The sequence below is a fragment of the Maylandia zebra genome, linkage group LG18, assembly GCF_041146795.1.
Source record: "Maylandia zebra isolate NMK-2024a linkage group LG18, Mzebra_GT3a, whole genome shotgun sequence".
Taxonomy (NCBI): Eukaryota; Metazoa; Chordata; class Actinopteri; order Cichliformes; family Cichlidae; genus Maylandia; species Maylandia zebra.
In genome coordinates this window covers 22,905,404-22,930,380 of record NC_135184.1, presented here as the reverse complement: position 1 = coordinate 22,930,380, position 24,977 = coordinate 22,905,404, and the positions used below count along the sequence as shown (strand labels likewise).

The 24,977-nt window shown below is 41.3% G+C and overlaps 2 protein-coding genes across 3 annotated transcripts; both read left to right on the top strand.

Moving 5' to 3' along the window:
* The first annotated feature begins 358 nt into the window (after positions 1 to 358).
* copb2 (COPI coat complex subunit beta 2) lies at positions 359 to 8,047 on the top strand. 2 transcript variants are annotated; one of them, XM_023154593.3, is made up of 22 exons: positions 359 to 503; positions 937 to 1,074; positions 1,204 to 1,290; positions 2,205 to 2,331; positions 2,466 to 2,614; positions 3,117 to 3,263; positions 3,385 to 3,484; positions 3,589 to 3,731; positions 3,903 to 4,102; positions 4,240 to 4,350; positions 4,445 to 4,533; positions 4,634 to 4,740; positions 4,977 to 5,120; positions 5,239 to 5,369; positions 5,552 to 5,759; positions 5,903 to 6,013; positions 6,139 to 6,353; positions 6,473 to 6,611; positions 6,709 to 6,846; positions 7,021 to 7,098; positions 7,255 to 7,383; positions 7,593 to 8,047. In XM_023154593.3, the coding sequence occupies exons 1-22, from the start codon at positions 501 to 503 to the stop codon at positions 7,686 to 7,688; spliced, it is 2,790 nt and encodes a 929-aa protein (XP_023010361.1). In that variant the 5' UTR covers positions 359 to 500; the 3' UTR covers positions 7,689 to 8,047. The 2 variants fall into 2 exon arrangements, with proteins under 2 accessions (XP_023010361.1, XP_004542494.1); XM_004542437.5 differs by having other exon boundaries at positions 7,252 to 7,383.
* Positions 8,048 to 10,150: 2,103 nt separating this feature from the next.
* LOC101468147 (segment polarity protein dishevelled homolog DVL-3) lies at positions 10,151 to 24,377 on the top strand. Its single transcript, XM_004542438.5, has 15 exons — positions 10,151 to 10,815; positions 12,255 to 12,324; positions 14,308 to 14,423; positions 15,862 to 15,974; positions 16,170 to 16,305; positions 18,050 to 18,140; positions 18,281 to 18,350; positions 18,457 to 18,596; positions 19,291 to 19,367; positions 19,450 to 19,517; positions 19,628 to 19,777; positions 20,940 to 21,071; positions 21,468 to 21,635; positions 21,755 to 21,958; positions 23,188 to 24,377. The coding sequence occupies exons 1-15, from the start codon at positions 10,655 to 10,657 to the stop codon at positions 23,544 to 23,546; spliced, it is 2,055 nt and encodes a 684-aa protein (XP_004542495.1). The 5' UTR covers positions 10,151 to 10,654; the 3' UTR covers positions 23,547 to 24,377.
* Positions 24,378 to 24,977: the final 600 nt, after the last annotated feature.

Sequence of the window (24,977 nt, the reverse complement as noted above, 5' to 3'; positions counted from 1 at the left end):
CAACAGACAATGATGTGATAGTAATGGAGAAAAAATAACATATTTTTACATTTTTATTATAAAACGGACATAAGACTGAGCTGACAACAAGGTTAGGACAATTTTCATGTTGCTTTCGAAACAAATAATTGACAACAAATTACTCATCTTAAAATATGACATTGGAAAGGCGCTCTGTTTATCCTATAGGCTAACCATGGATGGTGGTGAAGTTATATTTGTATAGCAACTGATATAATAGAATAAAAATAGACATAGGATATAGTCTTTACACACAGCATAGAATGACACCGTGGCAGCTTGACGACTGACTGCAGCAAAGCTCACGGATGTTGTCACGTCAGCACTTGCACGGCTCAACTCACGCGAGATTGCGTTTCAGGAAGTTCCACGTCAGTGTCCACTAGGCTGTTCACTGGAAAAACGCAACATTTGGACCCCGATTGAAACTGTTCGCAACACATTTCTCTGATTTTATTGTGACAACACGGGGACAAAACATGGTAGGAGGCATTTTAAACATCCCAGAGTGTGTTTTTGTTTGTATACATACCAACTTATTTGTTTTAAAAAGAGCCGTGAATCAATGTAAAATAATAATATCTTGCAGCTAGCTTAGCGGCTAATTAGCTTGAGTTAGCACGAGAGCTTGTAGCTTACGGCCTTTTAGGATTTCCAACCTAAGCTTTTTTTTCCAGTGTTAGCATGTGGGTACATTTGTGTTGAGTTAGTTGCGCAGTTATTACTAACGGATGCACAGTTACAGATTTATCTTGATTAAACGAAATATATTGAGTTGAATGCTATCTGCTAATCGATGCTTTGGTTTTGCTACCAGTTGTTGTTTGAAGCTTCATTGTTTTTAAGATACACTTTAAGTTCAATATAACACCTGTAACAGCGCTTGGAAACACTGATCTCTTTCCGTCTTTTCAGCCTCTGAGGCTGGACATTAAGCGGAGGCTGACAGCCAGGTCAGACCGGGTGAAGAGTGTGGACCTTCACCCAACTGAGCCATGGATGCTGGCTAGTCTGTACAACGGCAGCGTCTGTGTTTGGAACCATGAAACTCAGGTACGAAGCCAGTGTGACAGTCGTGCCAAATTGCTTATATAAAAAAGACTGCTGACTTCACATCCATATAGATGATCACTGATGTGTCGCATCCATATGTTGCAAACTATAAGCCGGCTCTCTTTTCAGACTCTTGTCAAGACTTTCGAAGTTTGCGACCTGCCTGTCAGAGCTTCTAAATTTGTGGCAAGGAAGAACTGGGTCATCACAGGAGCGGTGAGTAATATTTACTTATTTCTGTTGGGATCACAGCTCAGAAAAAAAAAAGCTGACAAATTCAAAGGTGCTGTATGTTAAATGAAATACTCCAAAAAGTTTAAAATGTTATGGATATTATAAACAAGACATGGCAAATGAAAACATGCTCTTGTGACTGTCATGGATGGGGTTAAAAGACTGACCAGTATTCTCGATAACTTAGATAGCATCCTCTTTTCTGAAAAACTGCTTTCAGAGTGTCAAGTTCCAAATCACCAACATTTCTGGTCCTGTGGATCAGCTTAATGCCCCATCAAACACAACAGAATAGAGAATGCCACTGGCCACCAGAGAATATTGTGCATCATCCAGAAGATATTAAAAGAGCTCAGTCATTTCAGAAAGTAGATATTCCTCTAGCACTTACTGTAGGGGGTCTTCTGTATTTTTATTGAAGTTCAGTTTTTTGTTATTGTGGTCATTCCCTGTGTCTGCCCAGATCTCATGTATAGAAATACGAATCATCAGTGTTCCAATCCTCCCCAACTAGCTCCATAGTTTTTGTCACATTAAGATACAGATTGTTCTGCTCACACTATGTAACAAAGTTGCCGCCACAGCATAGTTCCTCATCACCCTACCTGATCCCACACATGCTGTGGTCTGCCACTCAAATAGTCAACTACCAGGTCACTAGGGAGACATCCACCTGCATCTAGTAAAAACAACAGAAGTGCCAAATAGTAACTTTTAAGTAATACTTTTAAAAACTAATGACATGATTTTTTTAAGGATATTGTTATCTTTCAGATGTTATGTGCACTAAGTTTTTGAGGGAGTCACATGATCATATCTTGTTTTCCAATGTTGTTAAAATCTTAAAATGATGTGTTTTCAAGTAGTAACTCAGCTTTTTTATTATCCCTGTGTAGGATGACATGCAGATCCGTGTGTTCAACTACAACACCTTGGAGCGAGTCCACATGTTTGAGGCACACTCCGACTACATTCGTTGCATTGCTGTCCATCCAACCCAGCCATACATCCTCACCAGCAGCGGTACGCTAGTAAACTCATGATTTCTTTCTTCATTTAGTTTTTTGGAAATCTGTGGCATTCTGCATACACATGCTCCACAGATCATACTATGAAGACTTGTCTTTATGCATGACTGTGTTTTTGTGTCATTGCAGATGACATGTTGATCAAGCTTTGGGACTGGGAGAAGAAGTGGTCATGCAGCCAGGTGTTTGAGGGTCACACTCATTATGTTATGCAGATTGTCATCAACCCCAAGGACAACAATCAGTTTGCCAGTGCTTCCTTGGACAGAACAATTAAGGTAGGAGCCTCTTGCTTTGTATTTTCTCACTTCTGCTTCTGCTAAAGCTGAGTCCTGTTTCCCGTGGTAAGACTTGAGAAGGTTCATGATCTTTTAAGCATTTATGCAGACAAGGGTATCCGGTTGGAATTTGAGCTTATACTCTTAAAAAAAAATCAACTTGTCAGCATTTAAGGTAAAATGTTTATTATTTTGTGATGGTGCACAGAAATTATGTGGTAAAATAGCTTTTTCTTTTTAAAATGTCATCAGGCCAGTGTCTGCTTTTCAGATTTTATACTATAGTGAAATCCCACAGCAATATTTACTTCACTTCAAGGTTTCTGGAAATTAGTCCTAGGAGCTAAATGTTTTGGAGAGTTCTGGAGGAATAGTATATCTGCACCGTGGATTGTGAACTGTGGGTCATACACTATTGTAGGTTCCTTAATGACTATAAATTACACATATGTAGTTAAAAGTTCATGAAGTATTTGTAGTCATGTTCTTGGGGTTCTTACAGGTGTGGCAGCTTGGCTCTTCATCTCCCAATTTCACTTTGGAAGGTCATGAGAAAGGAGTAAATTGTATTGATTACTACAGTGGAGGAGACAAGCCCTACCTGATATCTGGGGCTGATGATCGCCAAGTCAAGATCTGGGACTACCAGGTAGGAGAATTTCACTTGATTTTCCTAATGTTGTGATTATTTACTTGTGCTACTGCGGTAAGAGTTGGTTTAGCATTGTGTGCATGTGAGTGTTTCACCCATTTGTCGCTGTGTGTTGTAGAACAAAACCTGCGTTCAAACTCTGGAGGGCCACGCCCAAAATGTCTCTTGCGTCAGTTTCCACCCAGAGCTGCCCATCATCATTACTGGATCAGAGGATGGTGAGCAGGAATCCCACTCATCCTCACCTGTGCACCCACAAAATGCATCTTTTGCCATCTCATTAATTATTGCTTTTCACACTGTGTTCTCTCTCCCTCTACAGGGACCGTGCGTATCTGGCACTCGAGCACTTACCGCCTTGAGAGCACACTGAACTATGGCATGGAGCGAGTGTGGTGTGTGTCGGGTCTCAGGGGCTCCAACAATGTGGCGCTGGGCTACGATGAAGGCAGCATCATTATCAAAGTGAGGGAAAGGAAGAAGACAAAGACTCACTATGAATTTGAAATTTATTAATTTATAGCTGGATTTTATCAAGGTTATCATGTTTTGTAAATGAATTATGTGTTCAAAACTTAAATCTATTTTCATCCTCTTCCAATCTATCTTCTTTTTCCGTCATCCACTCCTGGATAGGTGGGTCGGGAGGAGCCAGCCATGTCTATGGACACCAGTGGCAAAATCATTTGGGCCAAACACAGTGAAATACAGCAGGCCAACCTGAAGGCCATGGGTGATGCCGAAATCAAGGATGGAGAGAGGCTACCTTTGGCTGTCAAAGACATGGGCAGCTGTGAGATTTACCCTCAAACCATCCAGCACAACCCTAATGGAAGGTAGACATGCACTTGGTCCAGCCCTTTTCTTTTTTTTATAAATCCACAGAAATGAGCATCACAGATGTTTGTTTCTGGTCATTTTATAATAACATTTCTATCAGAGGAGCTTCATTTGCAGTTTTTCCATTTACCAGGTTTGTTGTGGTGTGTGGAGATGGAGAGTACATCATCTACACCGCTATGGCACTGAGAAACAAGAGCTTTGGTTCAGCACAGGAGTTTGTGTGGGCACACGATTCTTCTGAGTAAGTGAACATTTTAAAACGTAACTTGAGTGTAACTTTGCCCTAATCCTTTGCTACTCTCTTATTGAATAACATCTGTATTTCTTTGTTAAAGATATGCCATCAGAGAAAGCAGCAGTGTCGTCAAAATCTTTAAAAACTTCAAAGAAAAGAAATCGTTTAAGCCCGACTTTGGAGCTGAAGGTAATGAAATCTTAGCTTCTGATGGATTTGTGGTACTGGAAGTGGAAGTATGTTGGCTGTCTTTCTCACCAGACGTTTTCCCTGTATTTCTGCTCTACAGGTATCTATGGAGGTTTCTTGCTTGGGGTGAGGTCGGTGAACGGCCTGGCATTTTACGACTGGGAGAACACAGAGTTAATCCGCCGCATTGAGATCCAGCCCAAGCATGTAAGACTGGCTTTCTTCTACTGAGTTAGATATTTGTTCTCAGTCCTGGTCCCTGTTTATCAGTCTGGAAACTCTGTGCATTTTTAATTGAAGTCACCACAAATTACTTTTGTGCTTCTCTAACCTTATTTTTAGCACTGGCCTATATAAATAAGTTAGTGAGTGATTGTCAGAAGCTGTTGTCCAGTAATTCTAGTAGGGTTACCTTTTTCTTTCTTTTTTCTCATATTTTTCAGATCTTCTGGTCAGACTCTGGTGAACTGGTCTGCATTGCCACAGAGGAGTCCTTCTTCATCCTGCGCTACCTGGCAGATAAAGTCGCTGCCTCCCAAGAGAACAACGAGGGAGTGACAGAGGATGGTATTGAAGATGCCTTTGAGGTAGGTGTGTGGATGTGAGTGCATTCACATCCTTTGTTGGAAGTCAGTGTTTAGAATAGCTTAGCATAATGTAATACTTGATCTAAGAAATATATTTGACCTGTTATGACATGTTCAGGTCCAGGGAGAGATCCAGGAGATTGTCAAGACTGGGCTCTGGGTTGGAGACTGCTTCATCTACACCAGCTCTGTAAACAGACTCAACTATTACGTTGGAGGAGAGATTGTCACAATTGCACATTTGGACAGGTAAGAATACAGACTATTTAGGCTCGAGTTGAATAGAATTGCTCTCCCGACTTTATTAGAAACACAGTCCAGCAGTGCAGAAACTCAGCAGATGATTACAGTAAATATGTAATCTACAAAAAGAATAAGTGGCCTCTAAAATTAGCCTTGGTGCTTTTTCACACCTACTTCCTTTTCTGCAGGACCATGTACCTACTGGGTTACATACCTAAAGATGACCGTCTGTATCTGGGAGACAAGGAGCTCAATATCGTCAGCTACTCCCTGCTGGTCTCCGTCCTGGAGTACCAGACTGCTGTAATGAGACGGGACTTTGGAATGGCTGACAAGGTGCTACCCACTATCCCTAAAGAGCAGAGGACCAGGGTGGCACACTTCCTGGAGAAACAGGTTAGCAAAGGCAATTCATTCAGCTTGAAACACAACTGGACTTTAAACATGAGCTGTAGAAAACTGGTCTATTAGAGGTTATTTTAATGGTTGTCTTTTGAGTTGTGAATATGGTTAAGGTTTCAATTTCTTTGGCTCATCAGGGTTTCAAGCAGCAGGCCCTGGCAGTGTCCACAGACCCTGAGCACAGGTTTGAGTTAGCCTTGCAGCTGGGAGAGTTGAAGATTGCTTACCAGCTGGCTGTAGAAGCAGAGGTAAGGACACAGAAGCAAATGCAAACTCTATATCAAAGGCTTGACCTAAATTGTAATTTGATGTCACAATGGATCAGGTTTTCTGTCCAGTACATTTCTGATATTTTTTACTCTGTTCTCTACAGTCAGAGCAGAAGTGGAAGCAGCTAGCAGAGCTGGCTATCAGTAAGTGCCAGTTTGGCCTGGCCCAAGAGTGCCTGCACCATGCCCAGGATTACGGTGGCCTGCTCCTCCTTGCTACAGCCTCCGGTAATGCTGTCATGGTGGGCAAGCTGGCTGAAGGAGCAGAAAGGGACGGCAAAAACAATGTAGCCTTCATGACCTACTTCCTTCAGGGAAAGTAAGTGTGAGATGTACAAGCCTGCAGGGGCGAATTGTGGAATAGAACCATGCTGTTGTTCACACTGAAAATGAGGCTACCAGGGTAATTCATGCCTTGCTGCTGTGCTTTCTCCACAGACTGGATCAGTGTTTGGAGCTTCTGATCAGAACAAACAGACTACCTGAAGCTGCCTTCCTGGCTCGCACTTACCTACCCAGCCAGGTGTCCCGCGTGGTCAAATTATGGAGGGAGAATCTGGCCAAGGTCAACCAGAAGGTTAGTTACGTCTTTGAGATTTTTGTTTTAGTTGTTAAACTCAATCAGCATCAGTCTAGGTATCTGTTCTTGGTCATGATCTGCATCTTCATTGTAGGCGGCTGAATCCCTAGCAGACCCTACAGAGTATGAGAATCTGTTCCCCGGGCTGAAAGAAGCCTTTGCAGCTGAACACTACCTGAGAGAAACCTGCTTGGGAACCACTAGGCCTGCTAAAGACTATCCACTTGTTACAGTAAGCTGAATGACTTTGGTTAAAATACTTAAATTATGCAGTGAGGAGACAGTGATTAAAGTACTCACTGAAAGTCCTTGATGACTTAAGTAAAAAAGATGCTTAGTTTTGGGTAAATTAACTGTGTTATCGCTAATATGGCAGCACTTCTGAATTTGTATTTGACATTTTCAGCCCAATGAAGACAGAAACATTCTTGAAGAGGCCCAGGGATACGAGCCCAAAGGAACCTTCCTACCTCCTGTCTCTAAGGTTTGCATAGAGTATCAATATCTCAGTACTTTTGTATTATCCTGATTACTGTTCATTGTTCTGTAGCTTCTGTAGGCTGTAAAAATGAATAGAAGCTGGAGAAATTAGTGGCAAGTACAATTTAAAATTCCCTTATTTAATTCACTTTTTTAGCAGACACAAGATGAAGAGGAGGCAGCAGCTCCCATTGCTGCAGTGACACCTTCACAGCCTGAGCCTGCTCCTCCTGCAGCAGTGGAGAAAGAGAAAGAGGCTGAAATCTATGAATTCTCACAGAAAGATAAGGTGAAGACTTTTGCTCCTTATTTTTGATTTATTATGCGGTCACAATCAATCCCTCTTCTAGTGTGGAAGTGATGACTTAGGTTTTATTCATACAGAACAACTTGTAGCACATACTGTTCTTAGTTGATGAAGTGAAATCGAATGAAAATTCAGCTGGAACATTGTTTAAAAAAGGATTTTCCTTTTTTGTACACGTCTCTCTGTCCTAGACTCTGGATGAGCTCGAGGTGGACCTGGACAACATGGAGCTGGATGACATTGACACCACAGATGTTAACCTTGATGATGACTTTCTCGATGATTGATTGAGACCTGCCAACAGTCTGCTCCCAAGCACTCTATAGAGCATATTTAAAAGAAAAAGAGAGACCAAATCCCTTTTCCCCACTTTTTTTTTTTCTTTTGTATTTGTCCGTAAAAATGTTATATTGTCATATCTGCCTACTGCAGTGTTTGAGTGGCAGATCATGATATCACTGATGTTTTATCCACAGAAGAAAGGTAGACAGACTCCCTCATTTTGTAAACCATTTATTGTTTGAGAATTTCAGAAAAACTGTCCACTGGGCTGTATTTTATTACTCTTTGCTTTTTGTTTTTCTTTTTTTCTGTTGTGGAAGTGAACATTCATTCAGTCCAATAAACTGGTTTCTGTACATATTCACATTTGACAAAAGAGCGTCTTACTCTTGATAGTTATCGCAAAAACTAACAAATGTAGCTTTTAATAATGAAACAATAATAAGTTCCTCAGCAGCATTGAGTGTGTCAGGGTCCAGCTGGGGTCTTTGCTCATCATCTGCAGCCACTTACTGCAGCACTGAGCAATTCCTGAGATGGTGTGGTGTACGGCTTGGCCACGCATCTCTTAACTGTTTAAGGAGTTTTGGTGGTTATATCAGAATCAGCATACTTTATTAATCCCTAAGGAAATTATGTGGGTTACAGATGCTCCAGTACAGAAACAGACTAGACTTGTAGTTTGTTAATCTCCACTGTGCAAACTATTGCTCTCCAACCTCACTGTTCCACCTCCGCTTTCAACTTAGGATATCATAGCCTCTTCCTCTCGCTGGCCTGACCCATGCCATCCTCCCATTCTACTGCCAGCTGTATAAATTACACAGACACATGCATCGCTGCATAATAAACAGCATAATAATGCATAATTATTTAGAAAATTCCAGTGATGCAAGTCTTGTAATTGTCAGAAAAACAGACCTGCTTTTAAAAAAACAGGAAAACCTACAAACGTCTTTTGGCACCAGCAGCATTTGTGTAATTAACATTAATAGTGTCTCTGTTGCACCATGTAGGTGTGGCAGTAAGTCAGACTCGACTAATATGCAGCCTTTACTAAGATTCAAGTTGTTACTCTCTGTATGAGAAAGGCCCATTGTGCATCTTCTAACTGTTTTGGACAGGTTAAACGACTTTATGCTCGTAAACATGTTAAAAAACAAAAACACTTTTACTGCAGTGCACTTAAGTGCATTCTTTTAGGTTGTTTTCTGAGTATTGACACAATAACTGGCATCTCAGAAAGCAGTTAAAACTTGCTCCACATGCACAAGGTGCAATATTAGTATGAAAAGATATCATTTATTCCCCATAAAGAGTACTTTTATCTCATAGTACATTAACTGTAGCTTCAGACTTTTTAAACTGTCATGTTGCTTTGACTGCATTGACAGTGTGTTTGCCATTGTCATGCCAAAAAAGTCAGCTGTTGCCAATCAGACACTTTCCACATTGTGCTTTTCTGTGTTCATAATTCAGTTTTTAAAAGGCAGTGTTTGATACTTGATATCTTGCTTTGTTATTTATGACATTTTGATAAGTAGCAAAAGTAAAGATGGAATATTTCGACAGTTACATTTATAAAGATGCAATTTACAGCATTTGTTCTATCAAAATGCAATGCATCTGTATAGAAAGGACTATAAAAGTATGTTATCCTTCAGCCAGATGTATGCTATCTAAAAGTGTAGATGTGTTTGTGTGTAAAATTTCACTGCACACCTCAAAGTAATAAGACACATTTCTATCTGGAATAGCAGGTAAACACAGATGTTACTAACCACATTAACTACGGCTTTGTGCTTAAATACATCAATGTCAGTAACACCTGTCTACAAGTTCATGTGCTATAAAACCTGTCTAAAGTGTGATCAGTGACCATATAATAAAGTGAAGAAGGTTAACCATGAGTCATAAATTAAGTTATTTGACCTGCTGATGTGGGAAAAACAAATCACTCTGCCTTTCAATCACTCTGATTGGACTTCTTCTCAGTCTGAGTGGTGCTATGATAGCAATTACAAGAGGTCAGCAAAATTAAAACACAAATAAAAATGTGGAAGGAGTCATTTGATTTCAAAACCTCTCCCTCCATGCCAGTTCTCTGCTGTATGATGGGAAGCCCTACATCCTTGCACCCCCCCAACCTCCTCCTTGCAGATTTAAAATGTAAAGTGGAATTTTACATTTGTCTATCGTGTCACAGCTGAGATTTTTAATTTTAGAGTGATTAAGATCCAAATTCTAAGAAAGTAAAATGATAACTGACAATGATGGTCTTATTCTTTGCAATCCATATAAAGGTTTCAGCTGTAAATTGGAGTATAAACATATTGAAGCTCTGTGTAAGTATACCATCATATAACTGTGGGTCTGTGGGGCTTCAAAACTGCTAAAGGCCGTTTAATGGCCTTACCAGAGCAATATGGGAGCCGTTAAATTGCCCCAGCTGTCCTCGAAAAGCTGTCACTCTCCTCCTCACCTGCGGAGGGCGCTCCTCCGAGACAGGCTTGGACGATTTTATGCAGTTTCGTGTGCAACAAAGTAAAGCCGAGCAGCTAGCGAGAAGGGAGTGCGGACCCTTCTGAGATTGTTTATTTTTGCACCGCTTTGAAACTGTTTTTCCTCACGTATTTCTAAGGTTTTTGTGATATATTGTACGTTTTACACAAACGGAAACTAAAGCAATTCAGTCCTGGGGTGGTGTTTGGACGCTTTGTGGAACAGCAAGGTGTTTTTGTAATAGAGAGTCAGGCGTAACGTTAGCAAGCTGCCGTGAAGAAAAAAGAAAGGGGAAAAAAAAAAAAGGCAGAACCGGGCACTACGGAACGGGTCGGTCAGCCAGAGAGAGCCGGGTGGACCACGGCAAAGCCGCAGCCGCCAGCGCCACGGGGAGTCGGGGCCCGAGAGGGAGCCTGCCAGGCCCTTGGCTTGATGCAACCAGTCTGCCTTGCCTTAGCCGCAGTCCGAGATGGGGGAGACCAAAATTATCTACCACCTCGACGACCAGGAGACACCATATCTGGTGAAACTGTCGGTGCCGGCGGACAAAGTCACGCTGGCAGACTTCAAAAATGTCCTCAAGAAACCAAATTACAAATTCTTCTTCAAATCTATGGACGATGACTTCGGGTAACTGTTAAAAGGTTCATTGTGTTTAACGTGGAATCGGCATGGACTGCTTAACCTCAGTCCATTCAGATTAACTGTAACATATTTGTTACCTCGTGGAGCTGGCTTGTCATCACTTCTAAGGTTACCTGTCTTTCAGTCATCAGCTAGCCGTTTGCTTTGCCGTTCCTTTGTTAGCTGCTAGCGTCCAGGTCGCATCGTTAGCAGGTCTGTTCAGCGTCCCGACCCCGTTTGTTTACATTGCTCGTGCTTAGCTTATGCTGTACTGTCTTACCAAGTTTGGTCATTTCCAGTTTCACGAACACTAAGAGAACGCCTTTAATCGCATTTAAACTTATTGAAGACTAAATGAAACAAGGAGCAATTCATACTGTTACTAACTAGTTACTGACGTTACAGCTGTCAGTTGCTGCCTAATGTATGAAACGCTTATGCTAGCAGGCTAATGAATGGATCTAACCGGACACTTGGTGAGTGAGTGAGACCAGAAGGCCCCTGCTGTTGTTGTCTATTAGCCTAAGGAATGCAAAGTTGGACACAGGAATGCCCTGTTCATCACTCTGGCAGCTTTATGAGCGTGTCCCTTTGTGTTAAAACATGGCCAGAAAAGTAGACGTTTTATGGTCCTCCACACTTTACCTTCTTCAGAGTTAAATAAAAGGGAGAAATGTACTTTTTTGTTTTGGTTTTTTTTTTAAACTCGAGCCAGGTTGCCAAAGTTTTTCTGGCTAAACTCAAACAAGGGTGGGGCAACAACCTAGATAGGAAGGACGAGTTTTGAAAGGATCCGCAGCTGTTTGTGTTGTTTCAAGAGTGGAGGTGCATGCACTAAATTAACTGTTGAAGCCTTAAAGTCTAGACTGGTGGTGTTTTAGGAACTTGTTAGACTGGTTTGGAGCCTGTGATCTTTACCAGGAAAGCCTCACTGACCATCAGTGTTCTCCCTGTCAAAGACCCGGCTAATCTTGACATCTCCAATACTCTGAGGCGCTTGTTAGATACATGCCTTATTTGTCCTCTTCATTGTGTAACAAGGTGTTGTTAAGATCTGCCTGCCATCTGATCCTTGCAAGCAGGACTGAATGAATGGGAGGGTTTGCATGAAATTCACATGGTTACATTTACACATGCCTTTTGTTAATGTATTTGCACCAGTCTGTAACGCATTAAGGCTTACTTCTATATATGAAATGGACAAGTGAGCCATCTTTTGACTAGTTTTCTGTGCGTGTGCCAGTAGTCTCAAACATTTGGTTATATTGAACATTGTCATTGATTCTTAATGTGTACAACTGTCCCCAGTTGTCAGTGTCTGTCCTGCTTGGTGGAATATATTGTCTAGCTCCACTTCCTCTAAATGCACCCTCATGTTTTATTGCCCAGGGAGTGCTTTTGTGTTGGTAATGTTTGACTGAAACAAAGCCTTGTTCTCTTTACAGGGTGGTAAAGGAAGAAATATCTGATGACAATGCTAAGCTGCCCTGCTTCAATGGACGTGTGGTGTCATGGGTAGGTCCAAAATACACGCTGCAATAACATTTATTTATTTATTTTTTGCTGTTTGCTTGTGTGCGATAACTTGTGTGGTTAAGTGGCGTACATGAATGTGTAACAATGATTCCCATCTGTTGGGCACTTACCCCAGTCATACTCAAGCATAGGGGGAGGCACTGCACATCTGTGTGATAATATCATCATCACATAACGATCCTCAGAGCAGTATACATACACTGCTTTTCCTAAACCTTGTCTTTTTCACTGTAAAATATAATTTTTTTTTAAGCACACAGGTTAATTGGCACATGTAGCACATACATGTACTTACATGCAGTTTCTTATTTAAAGCCTCTAAGCAATAATACTCCTGTCTCCACAACACTCGAGACATCTGGCGCTCGTGCACGGCCTCCCTTCCTCTCTTCTCGACATTGAAATTGGATTAAGAGCAAGTGAAATCACAGGATAGCCGGAAAATACTCCATAACAAAGGGCCTCACTGCAGGTCATCTAACAAGAAGATTGAATCTCACAGGGAGGAGAGAATAAAGCAGAGAGAAAGACTGCTCTGTGTCGTGATGTGAAAGGCTAAAGCACTCGCTTAATTTCTACAGTGTGGTTTTAATTATTCGAGCATCATCAACATGGCGTTATTGCTCCATTCTGGAGCGTATATTCCAGCGTGCTCGTCCTAATGCGTCTCTTTGTTGTGGTCGTTTTCATTAGACTGCGCGGAGGTTTAGTTTAATGTGTTTAAAAGCCAGTTCTCCTTTGTGTGCGTTTGCTCCAAAGTGTTTGTTATCTCTTGAGGGTTGTTGCAATGTTCCACATACAGTCAAATGTTATTTTTGTTAGAGTATGTCCATTTGTTTGTCTCCGCTGTTCGTCTGTTGTTTCAGTGAGCTGATTGATTATTCTCTGGGGTCCAGAGGCCTGGCTGGCTGCACATCATTTCATCACAACAAGCCAGCACCCTGTATCTCCTGTTCTGTAGCTCCCTTTAGTGCACACCAAAGTAGACTCTTGTGATTGTGATTAAGAGCAGAAGACTAATTTTAGCTATCTTGCCACATAGTAATATAGCTGAATTATTATGACAGTACAGGTGATTTGATTTGATATACTGATGCCCTGTTTCAGCACAACATATTTATCTTTCCAACATCTTCACACTCACTTTGTTGCTGTAATTTAATTTAGTTTAGATGTCACAGCTTGATTTCTAATAAACATGCACTGAACGAAAGAGATTTCTCAAGTGCATAATGGCTGTGCATACAATGAAATTGAACCTGATTTTTAAAAAAATATATTTTTTTTTACATTGGATCCTTAAGATTGAGGTCAGCAGCTGCTGAATCTGAACTTTTTCAGCACCACAGGTTGCTGTTGATGGCTACAGTTTCACACTGGTCTCATGTCATCGTTGAAACTTGTTTTTGCATGCATTTCTGATATGGATGACTTCCAAGATTCCACAAAAACCACAGCAGGATTTAAGTTATATTGTTTTGTTGTCTCAAGCTAACAAACACTAGCATGTGGTAAAAGTGGAAATAAATGCATACCGGTAATTTAATTTCTGAGAAAACATTAGTTCTGGTCTGTTGGAGACCATTTTTTCCCCTACAATTTGGTAACTTAGGCAACACTGTCAGGTACACAAACCACAAGTCTTGGCTTGGGCTCTTTCTTTTTCAACTTGCTGAATTCACAGCTGCTTTTGTAGAGCTTTGCTCTCTCAGTAGGAAACTAGTAGGAGGCAGATTAAGTCTGAATTTTAGCAAGAGACTGTAGTCCCTTTCTGCAGGAGATTTTGAAATGTTTGTGTCATACTTTTAGGAAGTTAGAGTAAAACATGACACACCGTGTATAGCCTTTGAATGTGGATGTGAATGAAGGTCTGCTGCTCACTCATTCTGTGTCTTTCTGTAAATTCTTCTCTCTGAGAGATACTCATCCCCCTGAACGACCCGACTCTTTGTCTGTTGACAGTTGGTCTCTGGAGACGGCGCGCACACGGACGCAGGCTCGGTGGCGGATAGTTTAGAGCCGACACCACCTCTGGAGAGGACCGGGGGCATTGGAGACTCGAGACCCCCTTCCTACCAGTCAGTGAACTCAAACGAGACTTTGTGGACTTTGATACTTTATATTTTGTTTTTCTGTGAATGAGAATGAAATATATTGTGCTTAGTGTGTGTCTGTGTGTTTTTTGAGTGTCTTGAATGAGTTCTTCTGTGTTGCCAAATAGGGCTGCCACGATTAGTCGACTAGTCACGATTACGTCGACTTTCAAAATCGTCGACGACTAATTTAATAGTCGACGGGTCCTTTCAAGCTTTGTAAGATCACAAAAGACGCAGGAATAAGTAGTAGGATTTAAGAGTGTAATAACGGACTGAAACAGAAGATGGCAGCACTGCATATACAAGGATGCCAGCTGCCGTTAAACCCCGAAGAAGAAGAAGCGGTGTCCCAGAATTCATAGCGCGGCACAGCTCAGTTTTCAACAATGGCGGCAACTAGTTAGTTTAATATTACTCTTATTATTCTTTCTGGGTCACAAAATAAACGTTTAACATATTTTCAGGCGAGAATGTAGCTGGGTAAACCTCAAATATCTGCTCAGTTTATCAAGACACCACATATTTTCAAAAGCGCTCCAATGTTTTCGGAGACGTCTGTTACCCACTAGCTCGATAGCTAGTCGGGGGCAAGGCTCACTAGAGCCGTGAAAGTAATCGGTGACTAGTCGACTATCAAAATAATGTTTGTGGCAGCCCTATTGCCAAATAAGAACAGTAACAGGAAAGGGCAAATTAAATCAAAAAAGTGATATCTTGTGACTGCCCTGGAGGAAAGAAAATCTAGCTTAATTCTTGCAGGCATTTATCCGTAGGCTATTATGATCATGCTTAAGCCCCTAATTCAGGGCCGGCCCGTGGCATAGGCCGTATAGGCAAATGCTAAGGGCGCCGTCCATCAGGGGGCGCCACGCCAGTGCCACAAATGTTGAAGAAAAAAAAAAAAAAAGTTGGTACTATTATTTCTAAATACAAAAAATAATCCCACGTTAATTAAAATGCAAAGTAAAGCTTATTTAATAGAAATATTATTTGTTACAACATTACACTACACTGCTGATGTAAGGGGGTGCCACCTAAAATCTTGCCTAGGGCGCCAGATTGGTTAGGGCCGTTTCTGCCCTGGTTACTAGTTGTTTTTTTTTTGTTGTTTTTTTTTATATAAATATTTCTATCTAAAGAAATATGCTATGTCTGCAAGTAAAGTGTTAAAAAAAGAGACTCTTTTTTTTTTTTATCACCACACTGAAAATCCATCAACACAACATCTGCAATTCTTTCCAAATATTCAGGTACAGATCGCTTTCTTAACCACAGTGAACCAGAGTAGCCAGCAATTTGATTCTTATAAAGCTCTTTTAAAATAAACATTAGTTTTAGTGGCTGCTGAATAAGCTCAAATGCCCTGATCATGATGTTTTGTAACTCTGTCTCTCTTTAACACTCGCTCTCTTGTCTGAAGTGGGAAAGCAGCAAGTGGTCGGGACAGCCTGGACAATGACACAGAGACCGGCTCCATGGTGTCTCAGAGGAGAGAGAGGGAGAGGCCGCGACGGAAACACACTAATGACCATGGTCAGAAAGAAACTTGCTGCTTATTCTTGTTTTTCATTGCACGTATCAGTGTTGTTTCCATGTATTTCACAACTTATGAATAACAGTTATCTTGTTGGTAAAAAGTAAGTGTAGCGTGATTGACTTTAGACATGCAGTATCCTTTGATTGTTTTATTTTTCTAGCTTAAGTTTTTAATTTAAAAACCTGCTGCAGGTGGGAGGCAGAACGGGTACTCATCGCGGGGTATGGGACGCGGAGGCCCCGAGTACGACAGCTGCTCGTCCTTCATGAGCAGCGAGCTGGAGTCCACTTCCTGCTTTGATTCAGATGATGACGATGCAACCAGCAGGTCAGATGTGTTATATAGCTGTTGAGCTGGTTTGTTGCAAAAAGAAGAAATGCATTTGGCTTCAGGAATGCATGTGGAGTTATAGTTGATGGTTTATGGCAAAGATTAGTACTGTCTAATTGTGTGCTGGTTTTTGTGGTAACCTCAGGGTTCTGCTCCAGCGGTAATCCTTGCAGCCCACTGCAGAGACTCTGCTGGTCTCAGTCTTTAGGCATCTGACGGGATGTTTTTCCCGTTTAATCAGCTTCAAAAGAGCTGGATTAAAAACCTCTTACGTATTTGGGGGGGATTCTGACGCAGAAAGAAATCAGTTTTTTTTGTTTTGTTTTTTGTTGATTATGTTGTAACCTTCAAATGTAGTTCGATGCTGTCTTATAGTTAAAGCTCATTCTGACTTGTAGAACTGTTTTCCTTCTGGCTTTCAAATGGCTTCCCTTTAAACAATGTCTTTTTATTAAGCGTTTTTCCTTTATGCATATAAAAAAGGTTCTGAGAATAGAAGGATTCTTATAGATTTTGAAATGCATCAAGGAAAGAACTGCACATGCTTTGAAATTATCTAGTAGAGTTTTGGAGTGTGTTATTTTTTTCCAGTTTTAGACATGAGGTCATATAACCACTGTTTGTTAGTGGGGGGTGCAGCGTCCCCGCCACCTCAGTAGAATTGCCCTCCTGGCCAACAGGGAACAGAATGATAGCGCCTGTGTTTTAGAGGCCGGTAGAGGCATCTCATTCCCACTGATGCCAAACAAAGCAAGAAGGGGGTCAGGCACCAGCGTCACACTGAGAATCCTGGACAGGGTATGGAAAACCTCTGTCCAGAAGTGGACAAGATTGGGACAAGACCAGTACTGATGGATCAATGAGGCTTCAGCAGTTTTGCAAATGCCTTTCTTTTAAGTAGGTAGTAGTATGGTTAGCGTTTGATTACTAAATTTATATGGTAAAATTAAACAGCAGTGGGTTATTTATTCTTACTGTAGACTGGAGTATTTGAGCCCTGGTAACAAACTTGAAATGGTCACGATGAAGCTATCTGTTTATTCATGTTCATAGAAACAAATTTCTATGAGGCAGCATGACTGTAAGTAATGTATTTCAATTGGAAGTATTCTTTGTGTCTGAAGCACATACACTTGTTGGCCACTTTGTTAGGTATACCTTGCTACTACCCATTTGGACTCTTGCTTACCTTTAGAACTACCTTTATTTTTTGTGGCACAGCACAGTGCTGGAAACATTCCTCAGCAATAGTGGCTCATGTTGCATCACACAGATGCTGCAGATTTGTCGACTGCGCATGATATGATATGAATCTTCCATTCCACCGCATCCCAAAGGGGCTCTGTTGGATTGAGATTTGGTGACTGTTGAGATCATTTAAGTACATTGAACCCATGACCATGTTCAAGAAACCAATTTGAGATGATTTAAGGTTTGTGGCATGGGCACACTTTCCTGTTGGAAATGGGTACACTGTGGTCATAAACGGATGGACATCAGAGCCTCAATTGTTGCAGCAATATTATAACTAAATATTGGTACACTGGTGAAGATTAGTATGTAGAAAATTTGAGATATTTGCTTATAATGGGGAAGTTTATATCCAGAAACTTCAAAGATTAGATCGTGGCTACTTTCAAAGACTCCTATGAGACAATTTGATCTGCATCTGTTATTTAGTTATTATTTATTTAATTTTAAATCGTGTTTTTTTTTTTTTTTTTCCCCCCCTCCTCTTCAGGTTTAGTAGCTCCACTGAGCAGAGCTCTTCTCGTCTAATGAGACGACATCGACGCCGGCGAAGGAAACCCAAGGCTTCCAATATGGACAGGGTGAGAACACTCTTAGTTGTAAAGGACAATAACTCAACCAAAGTTACCTAAAATTATCTTTCATGTTATAAGTCATGATTCTGCTCTTAATGTATTTTTTTTGCATTCCTCATAATTCTTGTCCTTATTTCATTCTTCAGTCTTCGTCATTCAGCAGCATCACAGACTCCACCATGTCGCTGAACATCATCACTGTGACTCTCAACATGGGTAGGTGATTTGCACACACACAGGAGTTAGATGTTTGTTCAGCGAGCATATGAAGTTGATAATACTTCATTTCTTTGAATATACTCTGTTCCTCCCCACCTCACAGAAAAGTATAACTTCTTGGGCATCAGTATTGTGGGTCAGAGTAATGAGAGAGGTGATGGAGGAATCTACATCGGCTCCATCATGAAGGGAGGAGCTGTGGCTGCAGATGGACGCATAGAGCCCGGGGATATGCTGCTGCAGGTGTGTGTCTGTGTTTGTGTCTTAAGTAGGAGACTGATGCACACAAAATGAAAACAGTTTACAGTTGAATATCTGGAATTTAGACACATAGTGTGAGTGGATGTACACGTTGTAACTGAGACCAGCACTTTTACTGAAATGAATGATGTCAAGGGTTTCTGTTCTTGTGCATGTGTCACAGATGCAGTTGGCTGTAATGTCATCGCTTTTTTTTACTCTTCGTATACACATTTTCGTTTAATCCAATCTTATCGTACTGTAAAATATACTTCCCAGGAAAATTGCTTATTTGGGACCCCATATTGATGTCTTTCTGCAGTAGAACTGGAATCGCTGTGGGGCTGTGAAATTTTCATATTTCTGTTTATAGGAAAAAATGTAGTTCTGGGGCTACTTCTTAATGCCATATTGCTTTATCTCTCTTTATATATCTTTCAAGCACACTGAAGAATTCCTTCCTGTCCACTGTATCCTCTTTTGTGATCCAATCCACCTGCATTTCCTCTCTTACGTCCACGACAGCTCTGTCTTCAGCATCCTGCTCTAAATATACCCACTACCTCACTTCACATGTCCAAACCAGCTCAGTCTCTTTGCCTTTGAACTATCTGAGCGCTTCCTTTAAAGTATTAGTTCCACATTAGTTCTAACTTGGCATCTCATTGGGATATTTTTCTGTTTTTTATTGATCTAGGTGAACGATATAAACTTTGAGAACATGAGCAATGATGATGCTGTTCGAGTACTAAGAGACATAGTGCACAAGCCGGGGTAAGCGAATACAAAAGCAGCATCTATAACACAGGAGTGCAAAAAGACCAATAATTAACTGTCTATGTGTCTTTTTTACCAGCCCCATTACTCTGACAGTTGCAAAGTGCTGGGACCCAAACCCTCGGAGCTGCTTTGCTCTGCCCAGGAGTGAGTGGTTCCTCTGCAATAACTATACGCAGTGACACATTTTTTATTTTTTACTTGAAAGATTTTGTAATAACCTCATTAATTTCAGCTGCTTTCCCTCTCTTTAACAGGTGAGCCAATCCGGCCTATCGACCCCGCTGCATGGGTGTCTCACACGGCAGCCATGACTGGGGTGTACCCTCCATATGGCATGAGCCCTTCCATGAGCACAGTCACCTCCACCAGCTCCTCAATCAGCAGCTCGATCCCTGAGACTGAACGTGAGTCACATCACCCCCCGAAGCTGCCCGTTGGAGCTTGTCATCAGTGCACTTTTATCCAAAGCAACTTTCATCCTCATCCCACATGGTCTCCACATTTAAACTGTACCACCTTTTGAGTTTTTAATGTACCTCTTTTTACTCTTTTGTTCCTCTTTTTTTTAGTTTTCTCCTTTGTTTCCTGGTACCTCTTTATAGCCTACTTGTTAAAAATAAATACATTTGAGCATTTGAGGAAGAAAATAACTCCAGGTTTGTCATACCGCTTGGAACATTCAGCTCTCCCTCCTTGTGACCACCAAACCTCTGTTAGTAAGTCTCCGTGTTAAGTGCGGCCCTTCCCTCTCACTACATTCCTGTGACTATTATCTGTTCCAGCTTTTGCTGTGTTCAGCCTCAGCTACCATCTGCTCGTGTCCAAATAGAGCCATAACTCACAACTTTTGTGTCTCCTTTAATCTTTGGAAGTTTTGCGATGCCTTTTCTTTTGGGAGAAAAATTTCCTTTTCTCTTGAAACATTGTTTAACTTGCCTTTTACCTATTAGTTACATGTCTATAATTCACTTAATAGAAAATATGAATGCCCTTTATCTTATTACATATCCACAATGTATTGTGAAGGGATTTTTTATTTTTTTTTTATTAAAGAAGAAATGAAAAGTCTATTGAAATGGAGGCAGATGAGAAGGGACACTGTGACGCTTAGTCATGATAGCTGGTCTGAGAATGGACTGAAACTCAGTGAGATTATATGTAAGATACATTAGTGTTCTAGGGAGGACATGTAATTCACTGTGGTCTGGCTCATCTGGGGGATTTATCAAATCCAAGTCAGTTGCAGTCCACTTCAAACAAAGATCCAGTCAAATCCAGTCTTGATTCACGATTAGAACAGAACGGGGTCAAATAACAGCCGAGACCACAGGAAACCAAATATTTTTGAGGCAAATTCCAAAACAGGCCAACATTTTTTTTTCTTTAACCCCAGAAAACAGCACTCAATAGTTCTTTAATTTTAAATGTTTTGGAAACAAAACACAATGTGGCTCAACAGTTTTATACTTGATGGAGCCGAACCTCCTTAAACCAAAATGTTTCAATTTCTGATTTAAAAGATTTAACACCACCCACATGTTAACTTGCTCATGTCATCTTTCCTAGGATTCGATGACTTCCACCTCTCGATTCACAGTGACATGGCAACGGTTGCTAAGGCCATGGCCTGCCCAGAGTCAGGTCTGGAGGTGCGAGACAGGATGTGGCTCAAGATAACCATCGCTAATGCCTTTATTGGTACGTCTGTCAAAGCGAGCTTGACTGGGCTTTTTAAAAATTACGCACACATACACAGATCTTCTCAGCTTTTAGATTGAGTGTTTCACTGATGCCAAAGCAATACCTAAATACTGCTTCGATTAATTCAGTTGTTTTTTACTTTTTTTTTTTTTTACATTTTGGAAAAAAAAAAGTTTAAATTCCAACAACTGAGAAACATTCAGCATGAGATCGAATTGCCTTTATTATACCATGGTGTATTACCAGGTTACCAGAGCTCAACAAAAATCAATGTTAAATTGAAGTATAGATAAATTAACCACCATCAGATTTATGTAAAGTTGTCAAAAAAGTTTTAAATATGATCAGTGAAGCTGTAGCCTCACGATTTGATTTCTAAAACATGTGCTTCAGGTTCTGATGTGGTGGACTGGCTCTTCCATCATGTGGAAGGATTCACAGATCGCCGTGAAGCTCGTAAATATGCCAGCAATTTGCTGAAGGCTGGGTACATCCGACACACAGTCAATAAGATCACCTTCTCTGAACAGTGCTACTATGTCTTTGGAGACCTCTGTGGCAGTAAGTGGACTTTGAGCTCACTGATCTGCTTAGAGCGTGAGCAGTAACAGCAAGTTTCGCCAAAGTTTAAGTGGGATGCGACTTGAAAATCTAACGGAGTTGTCTTCTCTTTCCCTCAGACATGACCCACTTGTCTCTGCATGATCATGATGGATCCAGCGGTGGTGCCTCAGATCAGGACACCCTCCCCCCTCTGCCCCATCCTGGGTCAGCCCCTTGGCCCATGGCCCTGCCCTACCAGTTCCCTATTCCACACCCTTACGATCTGCCGCAGCCCTTCCATGGTGGACCAGGAGCTGGTAGCGCAGGGAGCCAGCACAGTGGTTAGTGCAGTTTAATTAAGTCCTCAACAGATAAATTTCAAGCACTTCATATAAAATTACAATGTTAATTTTGCAGTTTCTCCTCAAAGAAAAATCAAGATTCATGTCAGTAGCACACGGTTTCCCTAAAACCTTTAACAACTATGCTTCTACAAAGATGCAGAGCTCACAAGAAGGTAACCAGCCATTGCTGCTGAGGTTCATTAGGGCTTGCTATAGCTGCTTTTTTGTGAAAGAGTTCACTGAAAGACTTTATAAGCCTGTAGACAGATTCTGTGTGAAAGGGATATATTAAGTGATATTACAACATCTCTGCAGTGTTTTACATTTAGTTTACGCTGTTGAGCAGTATGAGGTGTGGAGTTTTACCTCCACACTTTGAATTCACTTATAGGAACAGTGTATGTTTTAATAAGCTGACTTCAAAAACTTGAAGGACACAGCCTAGCTCTGTGAGTAGTGAAAAAGGACTCTTTCCATCACCCCCAAAGTCTTCAGATGTTGGGGTTTCTGTGTTTAATGTGTGTGGAACTAGAAAAGCAGACATTGTGGTTTAAGGTGCAGTTTCCTTACACACTGGAGATATTTACTAACCAACAACAGCTGGGCCCACTGAGACAACATCTTAGATGCTCTGTACTCATTTAACTTAAATGCACGGGTGAGTAGTGCACAAACTAGCAGGATGCAGAATGTAAAAGACAAAGTGTTGGGGTTTGGGTTTGCTTTAATATTTCTGGTGGAGAAGAGATTTTTTTCCCCCCCATTCTTCCAGTGTTTGTGCTAAGACAGGGTAACATCCTATACCTCTCTCTCGCGCTCTTTAGTAGACACAAAATTAAGCTGACATGAATACTTTCCTATGTTTTTGGATTTGATGACATGCATTGGACCAAAGCATCCTCCACATCAAGTTTCTTTTTAATCAGATGAGCTGTTTTGGTTTAAATTAATCACTCTCAGGAACTTGCCCTAAAATTAAGCAGTCTGAGTGGGATAATAAAATAAAGACCTGTGACTGCCTTCAGGAATAGCTAAACTGTTTGGCCTGAATGCTCCTAGACTATGTCAGCATTAGTCATGCAGCTCTCCCAAGAGTCTCCTGCAAACTGGGTCAGCGCTGCCTTCGTGATGTCATTGGCACCCAATTAGAAAAAGATGTGATTTTTATTTTTTTTAAACATACATCTCACTTGCATAATAATTTTGCTCTTTTTTTCTGTTCACAGGGAGCAGCGGTTCTAACTGTAGCAAGAATGAGGGCAGAAAATCCGGTGGCAGTGGCAGCGAATCAGACATCAGGAGCCACCGTGCACCAAGTGAGCGCTCAGTGGCTCCCCCTAGTGAACGAAGCGTCCGCAGCTCTGTGAGCCACCGCAGTGCCAACTCCCACTCTATAGCCTATGGGCCTGGTCTTGTGTACGGCCCCCCTGGCCTGCCCCCTCAGCCACCACATCTTTCTACAGCTGCACCTGGTGCCCCACCAGGCAGAGAGCTTGCCTCGGTGCCCCCTGAGCTCACTGCGTCACGGCAGTCTCTGCGAATGGCGGTGGGCAACGCCGGAGAATTCTTTGTTGATGTGATGTGACACTGGTTATAGAGACCTAAAGGCAGAAATGAAAACCACCCTGTTGTGTATGCTGAGAGAAAATGCTCCTCCTCTCTTGTACTTTTTCTTAGTAGTTGTAGTGGTCATACTTTCTTCAGTGAAGAAACACCCCCCCCCCTGCTCCAGATGGAACCAAAGCGCCTTTCTCAGTTTCCGCTCCATGGTGGGGAAGAGTTTTAGCAAGGACAAAGAGCAGAAGAAGGGAGGGAGGCAGTGGAAATGGTCAGCTGGGGAAGATGACTCAGTGCTTTTCCACATGGATGTTTTTCATTTGTTCTTCTTTTCACTCTTCCCTCCCTCCTCTGGGTTCCTTATCTAATGTTCTCTGTCCTCCCCCACCCCTGTCCACGTCAAAACTGAGAGACTGAAGCCTCTTCCCTCTTCCTGTTTTTTTTTTTTCCCCACTTGCTGACCTCTAACAAGAAAAAAAGAATGACTGAAAGAAGCTGAAATGAACACTAACTGTTAACCTTATTCAGACTTTTAAAGTATTTGCTTGACTTAAGAGAGAAAGAAAGAAAGAAATGTATGTAGTGCAAGAGAATTACAGTCCATACTTTGAGAATGCATTTGTTTTATTATATTTGTAGCTGGTCACAACTAGTTTCTTTTTAATGCTTAATATGAGCATCCAGTTTCCAGAGTCGTTTTTATACGGCACAACTACATTTTCATCTGCTAACCAGCGAATCTTCAGACTGTCTTGTGATAATGTATAGTGGGAAAAAAAAATTCTTACCATGACTTTCACACTACTCTTTTATCAAGGAAAATGTCTTTTTATTTATAAATATAGTTTTATGACTTAAATCTGCTGCTTCTGTTTTGTTTGCTTGTGTATACCTTTCTGCAAAACCAAAAACTGAAACCTAGTGAGTTTATTTCCCCCTTTCTATGGTACCTGAGGTTATATTTGCATTTAAAAGCAGTGGACTGCAAAACCGTCCAGGCCCAGGAATGTGAAGGGTGGGCAGTCTGCTGTACAGATGTGTGAGTGTGTGTGTGTGTGAGTGAGTGAGTGAGAGTGGGGCGGGAGCGCTGTGGGAGTGTGCAAACGTTCAGCCTGTGTACATTTGGACTTGCCCCAGACTGAACAACTCTATGCAAAACGTTCCCTGTGGTTTGAGGCGGAAACTCCTGTTGAGAGGCGATTCGGTTTAGTTTGGAAAATAAAATTGAAGTTGACTCTGCAGGACAGGGTAGAACAAGACCACCCATACTACCACCATGGAAAAAATAAACAAAATGCAATACTGTTTTTTTTTTCTTTCTTAAACTTCCTGGAGCCAATGAGAAATTGTCGATGTTTAACAAGTACAAATTCATGTGAGCGCAATTCTAGCGCACTTTCCGGTTATTAAACATAACCATTATCTCCCGTAAAACGTGAAATGTTTTACGGAATAACTG

What these genes read in the sequence shown, in the direction of transcription:
- LOC101468147 (XM_004542438.5), top strand. Translation starts at nt 10,655, where the DNA reads ATGGGGGAGACCAAAATTATCTACCACCTCGACGACCAGGAGACACCA. An exon ending in ATGGACGTGTGGTGTCATGG is followed by an intron (nt 12,325 to 14,307) that starts GTAGGTCCAAAA and finishes GTCTGTTGACAG; the next exon opens with TTGGTCTCTGGAGACGGCGC. An exon ending in CATCGCTAATGCCTTTATTG is followed by an intron (nt 21,072 to 21,467) that starts GTACGTCTGTCA and finishes CATGTGCTTCAG; the next exon opens with GTTCTGATGTGGTGGACTGG.
- copb2 (XM_004542437.5), top strand. An exon ending in CAGCACAACCCTAATGGAAG is followed by an intron (nt 4,103 to 4,239) that starts GTAGACATGCAC and finishes TCCATTTACCAG; the next exon opens with GTTTGTTGTGGTGTGTGGAG. An exon ending in CACACTTCCTGGAGAAACAG is followed by an intron (nt 5,760 to 5,902) that starts GTTAGCAAAGGC and finishes TTGGCTCATCAG; the next exon opens with GGTTTCAAGCAGCAGGCCCT.